The 14,725-nt window shown below is 38.6% G+C and overlaps 4 protein-coding genes across 5 annotated transcripts; 1 reads left to right on the forward strand and 3 right to left on the reverse strand.

Moving 5' to 3' along the window:
* Window positions 1–82: 82 nt before the first annotated feature.
* LOC119998433 (secoisolariciresinol dehydrogenase-like) lies at window positions 83–2,281 on the reverse strand. 2 transcript variants are annotated; one of them, XM_038845765.1, is made up of 2 exons: window positions 1,901–2,281; window positions 83–1,021 (listed from the first exon to the last, which is right to left on the reverse strand). In XM_038845765.1, exons 1-2 carry the CDS (start codon window positions 1,936–1,938, stop codon window positions 226–228), a joined length of 834 nt encoding a protein of 277 aa, XP_038701693.1. In that variant the 5' UTR covers window positions 1,939–2,281; the 3' UTR covers window positions 83–225. The 2 variants fall into 2 exon arrangements, with proteins under 2 accessions (XP_038701693.1, XP_038701692.1); XM_038845764.1 differs by lacking the exon at window positions 1,901–2,281 and adding an exon at window positions 1,102–1,275.
* Window positions 2,282–2,639: 358 nt separating this feature from the next.
* On the reverse strand, window positions 2,640–4,204 carry LOC119998434 (secoisolariciresinol dehydrogenase-like). Its single transcript, XM_038845766.1, has 2 exons — window positions 4,085–4,204; window positions 2,640–3,517 (listed from the first exon to the last, which is right to left on the reverse strand). Exons 1-2 carry the CDS (start codon window positions 4,120–4,122, stop codon window positions 2,758–2,760), a joined length of 798 nt encoding a protein of 265 aa, XP_038701694.1. The 5' UTR covers window positions 4,123–4,204; the 3' UTR covers window positions 2,640–2,757.
* A 2,292-nt stretch (window positions 4,205–6,496) lies between these two features.
* On the reverse strand, window positions 6,497–7,803 carry LOC119998438 (secoisolariciresinol dehydrogenase-like). The gene is made up of 2 exons (XM_038845771.1): window positions 7,680–7,803; window positions 6,497–7,363 (listed from the first exon to the last, which is right to left on the reverse strand). The coding sequence occupies exons 1-2, from the start codon at window positions 7,715–7,717 to the stop codon at window positions 6,565–6,567; spliced, it is 837 nt and encodes a 278-aa protein (XP_038701699.1). The 5' UTR covers window positions 7,718–7,803; the 3' UTR covers window positions 6,497–6,564.
* Window positions 7,804–11,078: 3,275 nt separating this feature from the next.
* LOC119998437 (bifunctional nitrilase/nitrile hydratase NIT4A-like) lies at window positions 11,079–14,672 on the forward strand. The gene is made up of 5 exons (XM_038845770.1): window positions 11,079–11,647; window positions 12,209–12,388; window positions 13,217–13,510; window positions 13,797–14,078; window positions 14,196–14,672. The coding sequence occupies exons 1-5, from the start codon at window positions 11,194–11,196 to the stop codon at window positions 14,330–14,332; spliced, it is 1,347 nt and encodes a 448-aa protein (XP_038701698.1). The 5' UTR covers window positions 11,079–11,193; the 3' UTR covers window positions 14,333–14,672.
* The last annotated feature ends 53 nt before the right edge of the window (window positions 14,673–14,725 follow it).

Genomic DNA, 14,725 nt, shown 5'->3' on the forward strand with positions numbered 1-14,725 from the left:
GTGAATTAAATATAGCAATTCAATACTTGTACCAACACTTTTGGTTATTATTGAAGAACTTTCGAACATTGTTATCAATAGATGCGAGTTGGAACCAATTATTTTAAGTATTCATATGGGATTGAGTTTTTCTTTTTGAGAAATAACAAGCCACAAAAGTCCACAAAACCAACAACGGACTACCTCTTAATGAGGCTTATTGTACATAAGAGAGTTAAAAAAAATTCAAGAAAACAAACTGGTTAATTGCATATGAAGGGCAGGGTTGGTAGTACTATAACCTCCATCAACCACCAGGTTGATTCCACTCACATACTTGGATTCCTCACTCGCCATATACAATGCAGCCTCTGCAATATCTCGTGCTTCCAAAGTCACACCTTTCAAATTTGCTGCAGAAGAAACCACCTCCTCAAACTTACCCTTCTCCATCATCCCCATTGACCTCATCAATGGAGTTGCTACTGCAAACGGAGATATACAGTTAACCCGGATCCCATCCTTCCCTAGCTCCACACATAAATTCTTAGTCAACCCTACCACAGCATGTTTTGATGCCACATATGCGTGCCCTATACCAGATGCACTCACCGAAACAACACTCGATGTGAGGATAATAGATCCTTTCTGGGCCGGAATCATTACTCTCGCAGCGTGTTTAGCACCCAAAAAAGCACCAAACAGGTTCACATCTAACACCCTCTTAAAATCGTCGTTATCTGTAGCTACAACTCTTGATTCTAATATGCCAGAGATCCCAGCATTACAAAACATTATGTCCAGCTTTCCGTACCTAGAGATCGCAAGATCCACAGTGTTCTTGACATCAGTGTCAGATGTGACGTCGCAATGGACGTATGTGATTGTTTCTGGGGAATTGAGTTCTTGGCAAAGGGAGTTGCCAAGCTCATCTTGAATGTCTGCAATCAAGACTTTGGCACCATGTTGGACAAACAGTCTGACTGTGCTCTCCCCAATTCCGCTAGCTCCACCGGTAATAATTGCAACCTTCCCTTCAAGCCTGCAGTGACAAAGAAACCAATTTATGATACGGCCCAACAAATTATTATCCCAAAAAAAGAACAGCATAAAATCATCCACCTTTTCTGGACTACAGGAGGAACAGATGAACTAGTACTCATCTTCTGCTACAAGTCAATGGAAACTTTAACAGTCCAGCAATAATAGTGGAGCTAATAGACAATGTATTAGACACTATTAAGTGCAGATCAGTTTACTTATAAAATATAAACAATGAAGTCCACATGCTTATGCCAGAAGTAAGACAAAATTGCTACATCCCCAGATAATCTAAAATAACAAGAAGAAGAAGACAAAAAAAGGAATCTTTTATGTGACTAGCTAGTTGGGTTGGTGGGTTGATCAATTAAAAAAAGAAATACATTGAAGAACCAACTAGTAACAATACACCCTTAAGTTATTCATATAAGCATAGAATTAGCTGTTATTGGCGACTAATATGGTCCATAATTAGCCGTTAAGCTCATCGTCATTTCTCACATGGTAACTTCAAAAGTGTGTGTGTTTGGTATTGCAGAATTTGGACTATAGCTAACCGCATCTTTGCCGACCCAGTCAGTCTCATTTTGTGGACAAAAGATTCCCCAAAACCAGTAAACTAATCTAATTCCTCATGAGCTTAAGTGTCTATTCAATCCAAAACCTAACTGAATAATATATTAGTAGCACTGTTACATTCGAATACAAACAATGCTACCATTGTGGCAGAAGCATCATTTGTATTCGAATGGCAGCTACTTACCTTCTAACTTGCAAAACCAGTATGAAACAAAAACAATCATTTCAGAAACCTGATAGTTGAAACAAAATTCAACTCAAGAGATCGAAACAATCTTGCACAAAGTAGTTGTTCAATTACCTTTTCGGGGCAGGACTGGCCACAGAATTAGAACTCATGTTCGTCAAATATTGGAGGGAATATCATCCTCAATGAAGACCAGTGTTTTGCTTCTCCAATTTTAATCGTTGTTGACTTGTTCGTCTTTGCGCCTCTTCTAAATTCGCCGCCAGCGCCAGCACCTCCTCCGCCCTCTCCTTCCCCCATATTCTTCCTCAAAAACGGCGTCTCAAACTCAAATGGAGATACACACTGACCCGAATCCCATACTTCCCCAACTCCGCACATAAGTTCTCCAATCCCAATCACTGAAGCAACACTTGTCGTGAACAAAATAGAACATCTCTTCGCCGGAAACATTAGTCTTGCGGCGTGCTTGGCACAGAAGAACGATCCGAACACATTGACATCAATTACCCACCCCTTTGGGATGCCTGATTTCCTAGAATAATTGGGCGAGCATATAGAATCGATGTTATTGAGCTGGGCCTCCTAATATATCGTCTTGGACATGGACTATTACACTTTGAATTGGGTTCAACCGATGCGGTCATAACGTTATGTAAAGGCCCAAATAATACGTACAAAATTCAATCCAGATTAGTGTTAGAACATGTAAATATTTTTGTAAACACGTGTTGATCTTCGACCCGGAATTGATTTTTTGCCACCCCTAATTACAATAGAAGTATCTTTCCCACTCTCCTCACTTTTTGGCGCCCGTGAATTGGATTCATATCCAAACTCATCACAACAATTATTGATGTAGGAAATTTAAGTTTTTTGTTTTTGAGAAATGACAACCCACAGAAGTCCACAGAACCAACAACGGACTACCTCTTAATGAGGCTTATTGTACATAAGAGAGTCAAAAAAGTTCAAGAAAACAAATTGTTTACTTCCCTCTGGAAGGAAGGGTTGGTGGTACTATAACCTCCATCAATCACCAGGTTGATTCCACTCACATACTTGGATCCTGCTTCCAAAGTCACACCTTTCAAATTAGCCGCAGAAGAAACCACCTTCTCAAACTTCTCCTTCTCCGTCATCCCCACAAATGCCCTCATGATCGGAGTCGCTACTGCATATGGAGATATACAGTTAACCCGGATCCCAACCTTCCCCAGCTCCACACATAAGTTCTTAGCCAACCCCACCACAGCATGTTTTGATGCCTCGTACGCGTATCCACTACCAAGGGCGGAGACCGAAGCAACGCTCGATGTGAGGATAATGGATCCTTTAGTGGCCGGAATCATTACTCTTGCAGCATGTTTTGCGCCCAGAAAAACACCAAATAAGTTGACATCAAAAACCCTCTTGAAATCTTCATTATCTGTGGCTACGATTCTTGATTCTAATATGCCAGAGATCCCGGCATTACAGAACATTATGTCCAGCTTTCCATACTTGGTGATGGCAAGATCGACGGTGTTCTTGACATCAGTGTCGGATGTGACGTCGCAATGGACGTATGTGATTGATTCTGGGGAATCAAGTTCTTGGCAAAGGGAGTTGCCGAGCTCATCTTGAATGTCTGCTATCAGGACTTTGGCACCATGGTGGATGAACAGTCTGACTGTGCTCTCCCCAATTCCGCTAGCTCCACCAGTAATAATTGCAACCTTCCCTTCAAGCCTGCAGTGGCAAAGAAATCGACGATGATACGGTCCAACAAATTATTATCCTAACAAAAGAACAATATAAAATCATCGAAAATGATTAAGATATCAGCAGTCGATATCCCAATTATTCCCACTACGTTTGATGCAAATGATTCATCTTATGCTATAAGTCAATTTTAGGTTGGTGGGTTGATCTATGAATCTCAGAAAATCTAGTAAAATTATTCATCGAGAACATTCTTTCATCTCCATTTTTAATTTTGATTCGAGACCACTTAGAAACACCTTATTTAATAAGGCGGAACACCAACTTAGATTGTCGTGATGGCGAGTTTAAGGAAGTGAAGAGAGCGGGGAGATGAGTTTACTTTTCGGTTTGAATCAAACCCATTGAATGACCCAATGTATTCGGGTTGTGTGTAAGATCCGATTGCGTGATTAGGTCCACCTTTCCTTTTCCTTCTAGTCTACCCAAACCAGATAAAGTCAGTGATTTTCTAAAAGAATTATCAAAACACAAGCACCTAGCTATATCAAGACTAGTATTAAAATGACAGTTGAGTTTATTCGGTCTTCTTACCTTCTTGGGGTAGCAGAGACAAGTGGAGTAGCTGCCATTGCGATGAGAAGAAGAAGAAGAGAGAGGTGTGTCGTACGTGAAAAAAAACACAAAGAAGGAACACGTTGAAGAACCAATTATTAAGTATACTATATACTAAATTATACACCCTATATAGTCCACAATTCCTTATGAGAAAGTTTTTGTCCAACCCAATAATTCAATCTCACAGTCATTGCTCACATGATTTGTGTGTTTGGAACTTTGGTATTCCCAAAACAAATAATTCAATCTCATCGCCATTCTTCTCATAATATTATTGAAGTACGGTTAGGGTGGCAAAATTTTGCCTAATCCGGATGATCGATTCCTGGATTAAACTGAGTTTGTACATAAGTTGTGTATACGAAATCCAAGTCAAACACAACATTTTTGTTTATTTTAAAACTGGGTATAAGTCCAAGCACATAAATCTTATCCGATTTACTTGTTCGGACCATATCCTGAATTAGGTTATTGTCTGAATTTAAACAAATCCGGGTCTGATCAATTAAGTATGTTTGAAATCCAATTCAAATTAAAATCTGAAGATATAAATATTTGGTAAACACGTACTTTTAATAGGAAAGAGACGGAATAATGAAGTAATGAGCCATTATCAACTTCCACCAAACACCTCAAATGTCCACTCATCACCAAACACAACCGACACTCAAATGGCCTTCCTGTTACAGATCCTACACTACACTAGTTCATTTTACCAAAGTTGTGTAGGCATAAATCACATTCAACACGTTTGATTATTATTGAAAGAGATTCCCCATTGTAATTTCTGCCATCCAAAATCATTCATTTATCAATGGATGGGAGATGGAACCAATTATTTGAAGTATTCATAGGGGATTGCTTCTTTTTTTTCTTTTTCTTTTTTTTTTCTTTTTGAGAAATGACAAGCTACAAAAATTCACAAAACCAAAAACATACCACCTCTTGACGAGGCTTATTGTACATAAGAGAGTTAAAAAAACGTAAATGATGAACATCACCTAGTTAGTATTTCGGTTATCTCAATTATTGAGTTGGATAGATAAGATTCAAGTGAATTCATCGGTGCATATGATATGCCAATTATATTCATATAATTGTGCATCCTTTTACATGAAATCTTGCATTGTTTAAGAGTTAATTTGAATTATATGCTGCTTAAAGAATGTTATTTGCACATTTCAGGTTCCGGAGCATAAATGGAAGAAAAGCAGCTTAATGGATAGGAATGAGCAAGAAATTGGACAGTGGAGAATTCCGATCGATCGGACCAAATATCCGATCGATCGGACACTGATTTAGTTGAATTGGACAGTGGAGAATTCCGATCGATCGGACCAAAAACCGATCGATCGGCCAGAGTAATCTCGCGACTTTTGAGGCCTTCAATTGTCTGAAATTAACCTAAAGTCAAGGGAGGCCAGCTCAAAACGACATAGAAGTGTGAGATAAACGACTCTGGGTCGTGGGGGGTATATAAGCTTAGATTCCTAGGGTTTTAGGGGATTTTTGATCTTTGGGAGCAAAAACCAAGGGTTTTGGGGAAAACCTCTCTACAGCAGCCATTGTTGCAAGCGAGAGGGGGTTAAGGGGTTTTTCCTTCTCTTCTCTTTATTCTTGTATTTTAATGACTGCCATTTCTGATTTTGAAGTGTATTCCTTAGTTATGAGGAACTAATCCTCTAACTAAGGATCCTTATGGAACCCTTCTTTGAAGATTAAATGAAATTGGTTTCTTGTTCTTGAATATCTTTTTATGTTGTTGATTTTCTGTGGATATGCTTATTGCTTTCAAATGCTTGATCACCATTTGAATGATGTCTAGTCTAGGTTGAAACCGGAAGGATAAACCTAGGGTTGCAAGAATCCATAGAAGACATAGGTTGTATGAACCATAGGAATATAGGTTCAAGACTTATGCAATCATTAATTGATTTCCACTACGCTTAAGGGATTTTTGATATGAAACCGAATGTTAGGAATAACAGGGATTCTATTGAAAATACTTTCAGTGTAGCTAGGAATAGAGCATTGGATAATTTGGGAAATCTATTGTCAACAACTAAATTGAGAAATGAGAATTAATGAACCAATTGAGTTTAGTTGGATAAGAAGTGGTGAAATTAGGAACCTTAGTGTTTACTTTGCTTGAAACAAAATTTCTGGTGGGTTGCTTTGCTAATCATTTAAGTGTACTTAGTTCTCTTTCAATTCACTTGTTTAGTATTAGGTAAAAACCAAAGCAACAATTCGCTTACCATTTTAGTGTGCTAATTGCTTATTTGTCATTAATTTGAAATTACCAAAACATCCTTGTGGGACGATACTCTATTCACTCTTTATTACTTGTGCGATTTTGTCCGCTTGCGAATATAATCAACAACAGCATACAACTCAACACTTGAGATAATTTAGATACCAACTGCGAAGATCCATATCATAACTAAAAAAAAAAATCAAGACGACAAATTGCTTACTTCATTATGGAAGGAACGGTTGGTGGTACTATAACCTCCATCAATCACCAGGTTAATTCCACTCACATACTTGGATTCGTCGCTCGCCAGATACAATGCCGCCTCTGCAATATCCCCTGCTTCCAAAGTCACACCTTTCAAATTCGCCGCAGAAGAAATCATCTTCTCATACTTCTCCTTCCCCATCATCCCAATAAACGCACTCATGATCGGAGTCGCTACCGCAAATGGAGATATACAGTTAACCCTGATCCCATCCTTCCCCAGCTCCACACATAAGTTCTTAGCCAACCCCACCACAGCATGTTTTGATGCGGTGTACGCGTGATGCATACCAGTTGCAGTGACCGAAGCAGCACTCGATGTGAAGACGATTGATCCTTTCTTGGCCGGAATCATTACTCTCGCAGCATGTTTTGCGCCCAGAAAAGCACCAAATAAGTTGACATCCAAAACCCTCTTGAAATCTTCGTTATCTGTGGCTATAATTCTTGATTCTAATATGCCAGAGATCCCGGCGTTACAGAACATTATGTCCAACTTTCCGTACCTGGAGATGGCGAGATCGACGATGTTCTTGACATCTGTGTCGGATGTGACGTCGCAATGGACATATGTTATTGATTCTGGGGAATCAAGTTCTTGGCAGAGGGAGTTGCCGAGCTCGTCTTGAATGTCTGCAATCAGGACTTTGGCACCATGGTGGATGAACAGTCTAACTGTGCTCTCCCCAATTCCGCTAGCTCCACCGGTAATAATTGCAACCTTACCTTCAAGCCTGCAGTGACAAAGAAATCAATTGATGATACTAGGACTCTGCAAAAAGTTACCAATATAACCAAATCGATCAATAATCGAATCGATCGTGAGTTTTCGGTTTGGGCCGGACCCATTGAGTGATCAGTGTATTCGGGTTGTGTGTCACACCCGATTGCGTGATTAGGATTTAGGAGTTAGGACCACCTTTTCTTTCCTTCTAGTCTACTCAAAGCAGATAAAGTCAGTGATTTTCTGAAAGAATTATCAAAACACAAGCACCTAGCTATAGCAAGACTAGTATTAAAATGACATTTGAGTATATTGGCTCTTCTTACCTTCTTGGGTTAGCATAGACAAGTGATGTAGCTGCCATTGTGATGAGAAGAAGAGAGAGGTGTATTGCATACGTTGGGGAACCATTTATTTAAGTTGTTTGTTAACGCATGAGGAAACAACAAAGGAAGTCAAACCAACCCACCGTTTTATTGAAACAAAGAATATTGGAGTTCACCAGATTTGAGAGAAAACTTTCTTGGATTTCAATATATTTCATAAAATCAGAAATTGTTGACCACTAAGGCCGACTACAACCCTAAAATGATGAATACCCCTTAAACATAAAATGGCCTATTCATAGCCCTAAACGATGGAATTTAGCAAAACTAGTGTGGAGTTAGTGGCCAAAGGCTAGATCTGCTTAGTATGCTGTTTCACTTTAATCAATTGAATTTCATCCAATTCTGACAACATGACGATTTTCAATCCTACAAACTAATTTTATTATTTATTATAAATATAAAAACCAGTCCTTGGTCATTCATATAATAATTAAGCATAGAAGTAGCTGTTATTATGGACTAATACCAAAATGATATGTGTTCATAATTTTAGTATCGATAATCTAGGTGGCATGAAATGGTCCCCACACTTCTCCTCATACCACCTAGATTATAGACAATTATGGACATGTAGTGCTTTCGGTACTAATATAATCCCCATTTCATTATCAGTAAGTTTTTGTCCAACCCAATAATTCGCCCATTTATTTAGTTTGAATCTCAACGTCAATTACGTCATTGCTCACAACATCATGTGTATGTTTGGTATTCTCAAAACAAATAGCTAGGCTCAGGCGGAGGGTAGCATGCATCGTTTATATTGGTATGTAATGGTGCGACTAGAATATTATTCAATCGGGTTTGCGTCCAGTAATGTTACAGACCCTAAAATATGAATTGCATTTTATCTAGTGGCGGATGTACGCCAATGGCACTCAGGTACGAGTCCTCAATAATTTACACTCAATTCACTGACCAACTTTGACCAAACAATTCTAAGTCCTAAGACTGAACCCAACTCTATTAATGCTCCCTTTACCTGTCAAGCACACCTCCTAGTGTCTAGAAGGAAACATCTTTCAAATTGTTTGGTGTATCGACTTCTAAAGTTAGCATTGGTTTTATCTATAGCTATTACGCGATATGATTTCTACATTAATTAGAATGTATTCTCCATTATTTACTCTCCTATTGTACATAAAGTCAAATCCGACTAATTGTGAATAACAAGTCTTTAGGCTAAGATATTGGCTTAGATGTAGAGATATTGACCTTCACATTTGTACATATATATTATAATATTCCCATTGATGAAAAGTACATAATGCAACCATTCAATCTTTGTTTCTTATGAATAGCAACAGTAAGTGTTGAAAAATGTTTTTTTCTAAATGAATATTGTCAAGACAAATTTACGTAACGGAATGAATGATGACTTTTTGAATAATAGTCTTGTTATATAGAAAAAAGAGTTGTTTGAAATTATTACTTATGATGTTGTAATATCGAGTTCTTTGTGATAAATTGCATGTACTTTCTTATAGCTTTGAACTATTATTAATGTATTATTGTGTTTGTAGTCTATATTTATAAATACAATATATAAAATTTCGATGGCACTGCTTTCGAACCCCCCACACTATTTTGTTCCCCCAACGATCTCAAATCTTGGGTCATCATTGATTTTACCCTCAAACGCGCTTAACATTCAACAATTCGCATTAACTAGGGGTTAAAATGGCGGTCATATTTTGGGTTTCAGTCATTAATCTTTGCAGATGTACACAACATGAGAGTGCAGACAGGTTCGGCGAAGATGCGGTTAGCTATAGTCCAAATTCACACGGTTTAATTTTGGCTAAAAGTAATGGTGGTGGGCTTTGGGCTTGTTTTACAACAAATTGGCATTTGGGATCCTCTCAGGCCCAACTCGTTACATGCCAAAGGCTTGATAATACTTAGGGTTGGGCCCACGGGGAAGTTGGAGTTTCTTCTCTCCCCCAATGCACAATGGTCAATGGCATGGTGTGGTGGTGGTGGTCATTGTTAGCGAGGATTGGGATATTTGATGTCAATGGCAACTTCAAATACACATGTTGATGCGGGAAATTCTGAACTTGAAAGTGCAAGCTTAAAATCAAATAACGGTAAGACTCATATATGTAGGCGTGGAGGAAAATATTGAAGGTACGTATACGTTGAGCTGAGGAGGTTATTCATTCCGTATGAGATGATGGGGACAAAACAGTTTCAACCAATGTCTTAGACAATTTCAATCGATGTCCTAGACAATTCAAACTGCTCCAATGTTAAAGGAGATAGCGATTTGGACAACAGTTATTGCAGGAGGTTATCAAGAGAAGCAAATCAACCGATGCAACCGTACCTAGCCTCCGACACACTATAAATGCATGTATAATTCAGACATTTGGAAGAGACTAACTCACTTCTTGAATAAAAAATCAGACATCCCGTGGACTAAGCAAGTTGCCGAACCATGTACATCATTGCTTCTTTGTTATTATTTTATTATCTCCTTTCTACATTGATTTTACCTTCGATGTAAAAATTACATCGACAATAAGGGTGTCCACGATCATTTTCGATTTTTTATATAAATTTAATCAACCGATCGATTATTATCAATTTGGTCTGATTTTTAAGTTTATCAATCGGTTTAGTTTGATACGATTTTTTTAGACAACCTTACATATATGGATTATTGATGGGCATCTCCATTGGGTTGGTAAATTCATCATGGGTCTGGTTTGGTACAAAAGGAGAAAGGCTTCAGATACCGAGCTGGGCCGTTGGTCTTGTTGTGTACGAAAGCCCAATTGAACGTATTGTTTATCAAATTCTACATTGGTTGGGGTGGTGTGATCATGGAAAACCAAACCTGAACCTATTTTGTTTACTTGGATGATTGTGTTTTACTGTATGATTTTGTTTTTTTTTCTTCTTGCTTTCCTTGTGTTGGGGAAGCTTTAAGTAATAAAAAAATTAAAAAAAAACAAGAACAATGTAGCAACCAACTCGAGTAGGCGGGATCACAAGTTTTTGTATTATCAAGTTTGTTGGTATTGAACAAGCTATTGAGTGACAATTGAATTAAGTCGTTTGTCCCACATCGTCTAGAAGAATATGTAAAATTCATTATAATAAACAAGCGTTTTTCCAGAACTCGAGCTCAAACTCAAATTAGTGTGAGAATGCTGAGCTTAAAAAGACAAAACAATACGAATTAATATAAGTTACTCAAAACGCACAAAATATTACTAATGCGGAGAGACAATCTCTACCAACAATGTATTGTTACTATATATTTATTTATCCTAGGAAAAAAAAAGTAGTTGATCATTAAAGACATTTATGCATACAAAGAAAATGGGAAAGGGAGAAATCAAAATAATTTAAGTGTAAAAATCTTTGAAATTTTTTGATATGCATACTTATTTTAATTAATTAATTATTATATATAGATCAATAGACTGACAGAAAGCAAGAGTGAATGGAAATCCCAATGGAGATTGGGCAACCCGAACCGGAGAATGTGGTTGATGCCCACCCAACTCCCCCACCACTTCGAGAACCAAAGCACAGGCAACGTCGTTTGGCCGTCGAGAGACACGCCAAAGTCGATGGTCGCAATAGACGGATCCGGGTACCCGCCACCTGCTGCACTGGCCTATTCCGCCTCACCCGTGAACTAGGTTACCGTTCCGACGGTGAGACCATTCAGTGGCTCCTTTCCCAGGTTCGTCCCGAGCTTATCGTCCCCAAACCGAACCGGAACGGCCGGGACGGACCAGATCCTTCTCCCGAGCTTGATGGCATGCCCGACGTGGCTGATCAGGACCCTGTAAGTCTCCTCCCTCAGGATGGCACTGGCGGCCGTAGGCCTATTGTGAGGGCAACTGTGGTTCAGGCCTCGACGGCGTTCTTCGATACTCCGGCGACAATAGGTATGGAGTAGGTTTAAGCTTTTTTGGGTCAGTCGTTTGCCTCCATTGTTGCTGAGGGCTTCCTCTAAAAACTTCTAATTGTTTAATTTAAGGTTTATCGAGAAAAAATGTGGGTCCTTGCCCCTTGGTGCTTTATTTGTAGTTTATTTCAATTGTTTTGGGTTCTCTTAATACTTACTAGGCGCTTCTGAGTGACCCACCAATGTATGGTGGGTGGTCCAGCTGCCTGTTTAAAGGGGTCCAAGGTGAAATTGGAGTAATTTTTTAATATGCATAGAGATGTTATGGTACTCTAAGAAGAGTTTGCCAATAATTCTTTGAATTCTGAGTTGGGTTTTTTGGGTTTTCTTTTTCTTGTCGAAAGTTGAAAAGCTTTGCTTGATTGATTGATTCAATGTAGAATTAGCTTGTTCAGTCTTTATGTGAGTTTATCTCATCGGTGCTTAAGATCGATGAGAACTGGATTCTTATGAATCTTCCTTAGCACTGGGCTTGCTTTTTTATGATGGGTCAGGCAGGGGAGAATTATATTTATTTGCATCATTACTTTTTTGTGAGCAGATAAAGCTGAGAGATTGGTTGCTGGTGCTGCTGCATATGGATCACAATTAGTTGTGTTTCCAGAAGCATTTGTTGGTGGTTATCCACACAATCTGATTGTTGGTGATGTAACATCAATCAATGCAGCTGAGAAGAATGAGAAGTTCATGAAGTATCTTGCCTCAGCAATTGATGTGCCAGGTGAGGACCCCTTTTCATCAACATGGACTATTTATTAATTTGATTTCTGTTCCAGTAGTTTTCAAAAAGTTGTTAAGAGAATAGTACGTTAATTTGGATTTTATAGCTATCGAAGAATTTGAATATATGGATGGGGCTTCAACTTTCAAGAACTATGAAAGGAATTTATAAAGCTTTCTGTTAAAATGAAATAATCCAAATGCTTCCAGTTGGGGTATGATCACTGTTTTTTTTTTTTTTTTATCATAACCTGTTGGAAAGGTTATGTTTGAAGTATGTTATATGCATCTACAAAGCTTAGAACTCTGCATTTTTGATAAGTCATCTGCAGAAGTGGTGGCTAACACAGTCGATTTGTTACCTTTGGACAAACCAGCATATTATAACATTGGAATTTGATTTTGTTTTCTGGAGACTGGAGTTACTGAAAAGAACGGGTGGGAAAGTGGGATAACTGTTGTCTCCTAGATGGAAAGACAGAAGTGATTTGGTCACCTTATTTCCTCCAATATGTTACTTCTAGTCCATTGTAGAGGTTTGTTTGCAACTGACTGATAACTCCTAAATTAAGTTCTATGTCAGAATATTCCTACCATTCAACAGAAGTAAAGTTGCTTGTAACATATAAGAAAAAACACCATGTGTACTTCATGTTGTCGTCTTGGTAGTTGTATGAGTAGTACAATCAATATCACGGAACATCTTTATCACGTCATTGGTGAATGTAGTTAAGGTTTATAAGTGTGTCGAGCTAGTTCGTCAAAGTTATTGAAAGGAAAAGCACCTTGTTGCTAGCTTTCTATTCATTTTGGATACGGGTGTATGCAGGTCCTGAAGTTGACAGACTTGCAAAAATTGCTGGTACCTATAAAGTCCACTTGGTGATAGGTGTTGTAGAGAGATCTGGACTTTATCTCTTCAGTACAGTTCTATATTTTGATTCCCTGGGGCAGTTTCTTGGGAAACATCGTAAGCTGATACCATTGGCATCAGACTGTGCAGTGTGGTGTTCTGGAGAGAAATCCGCCTTGCCTGTATATGAGGCTCCATTTGGGAGAATCGGTGGCCTCATCTGCTGGGACAATAAAATCCCACTTTTGAGAACTGAATTATATGGTAAAGGTATGCCACTTGTATATTTATTTCTTTAGTGGCTCCAAATATTATTAGGTTGCTGTTGGGTTTTTTTTAAGCCAATTTTTAAAATTTGAATAAAAGGTTTTGATGAAGACCCTTAAACCATGGATTTAATGGTGGTAATTCATCACTCCTTGATATAATAAATGATGGCTAGATTTAACGACCTTCGTTTATCCATCCCCTCCCCTGGCCCCTGTACTTTCCTCTTTATACAGAAATTTTGTTCAATGGTTCAACCTTTTCACTTCTTATTTCCCCATAAATGTAGGCGTTGAAATATATTGTGCTCCAACGACTGAATCAAGGGAAATATGGCGGTCGTCCATGACTCATATTGCCCTAGAAGGTGGCTGCTTTGTTCTATCTGCGAACCAGTTTTGTAAAAGGAAAGACAACCCCTTGCCACCAGATGCTATATCTGAAAATTCTAATGATGATATGTTGTTAGATCCAATCATATGTGCCGGCGGTAGTATTATCGTTTCACCATCGGGGACTGTCTTAGCGGGACCTAATTACCAAGGAGAATCCCTTATAACGGCTGATTTAGGTACGTATTATTTTTCATTACAAAGGTTGGCAGGTAATTCTTTCCCCTTCCTCAGAGGAGTCCTGCTATATTATGGAAATCTGATGATAGGGTACCTTTTGTTTTTGGTGTTTCCAGACCTTGGAGAGATTGATCAAGCTAGGCTAGAATTCGGCAGGGAGGAGCAGACTAGGGCTCCAGGCCCTAATGGTATAACTAAAAACGGTTTCAATCCTGGCATCTTCCCAACTGCTGTGAAAACAGAATCACTATGAGCTGTGATGAATTAGCTCTGTAGAAAAATCAGATTCACAACACTTCCTGGTGACCTACTGAAAATTTGTTTGGTGGTTCTGGGATGGTGGCTCTGCAATGCTAGCGGAAATGTACAGCACGGATGTTGATGAGAATGTACAGGCGATTTTGAAACGAAACGTGAGGATAGTCGTTTCTGTGTTCAAATTTTTGGATGGCATGGACAAGGCTTGGTGGATAAATGATTTTGGTCATTTTGATTTGACACATTAATCGGCATATAGCTTTTGCTGTAGTTCCATTTGAATTTAGCAGTGATGTCTCATGTTTTTGTTGAATGAAGGATTCAATTTAGGTTGATTTTCCCCCTTGTGCCTCACTTTTCTTGCTAATAAATTAGAGAAGGTATAAGT

This window comes from Tripterygium wilfordii, chromosome 5 (assembly GCF_013401445.1).
Source record: "Tripterygium wilfordii isolate XIE 37 chromosome 5, ASM1340144v1, whole genome shotgun sequence".
NCBI lineage: Eukaryota > Viridiplantae > Streptophyta > Magnoliopsida > Celastrales > Celastraceae > Tripterygium > Tripterygium wilfordii.

Excerpts from the sequence above, each read along its gene's own strand:
- LOC119998433 (XM_038845764.1), bottom strand. The coding sequence starts at position 1,142 with ATGAGTACTAGTTCATCTGTTCCTCCTGTAGTCCAGAAAAG. Across the intron at positions 1,022-1,101 it reads CCTCCTGTAGTCCAGAAAAG|GCTTGAAGGGAAGGTTGCAA; the intron begins GTGGATGATTTT and ends TTGTCACTGCAG.
- LOC119998434 (XM_038845766.1), bottom strand. The coding sequence starts at position 4,122 with ATGGCAGCTACTCCACTTGTCTCTGCTACCCCAAGAAG. Across the intron at positions 3,518-4,084 it reads GTCTCTGCTACCCCAAGAAG|GCTTGAAGGGAAGGTTGCAA; the intron begins GTAAGAAGACCG and ends TTGCCACTGCAG.
- LOC119998438 (XM_038845771.1), bottom strand. The coding sequence starts at position 7,717 with ATGGCAGCTACATCACTTGTCTATGCTAACCCAAGAAG. Across the intron at positions 7,364-7,679 it reads GTCTATGCTAACCCAAGAAG|GCTTGAAGGTAAGGTTGCAA; the intron begins GTAAGAAGAGCC and ends TTGTCACTGCAG.
- LOC119998437 (XM_038845770.1), top strand. The coding sequence starts at position 11,194 with ATGGAAATCCCAATGGAGATTGGGCAACCCGAACCGGAGAATGTGGTT. Across the intron at positions 11,648-12,208 it reads CGATACTCCGGCGACAATAG|ATAAAGCTGAGAGATTGGTT; the intron begins GTATGGAGTAGG and ends TTTTGTGAGCAG. Across the intron at positions 12,389-13,216 it reads CTCAGCAATTGATGTGCCAG|GTCCTGAAGTTGACAGACTT; the intron begins GTGAGGACCCCT and ends GGGTGTATGCAG.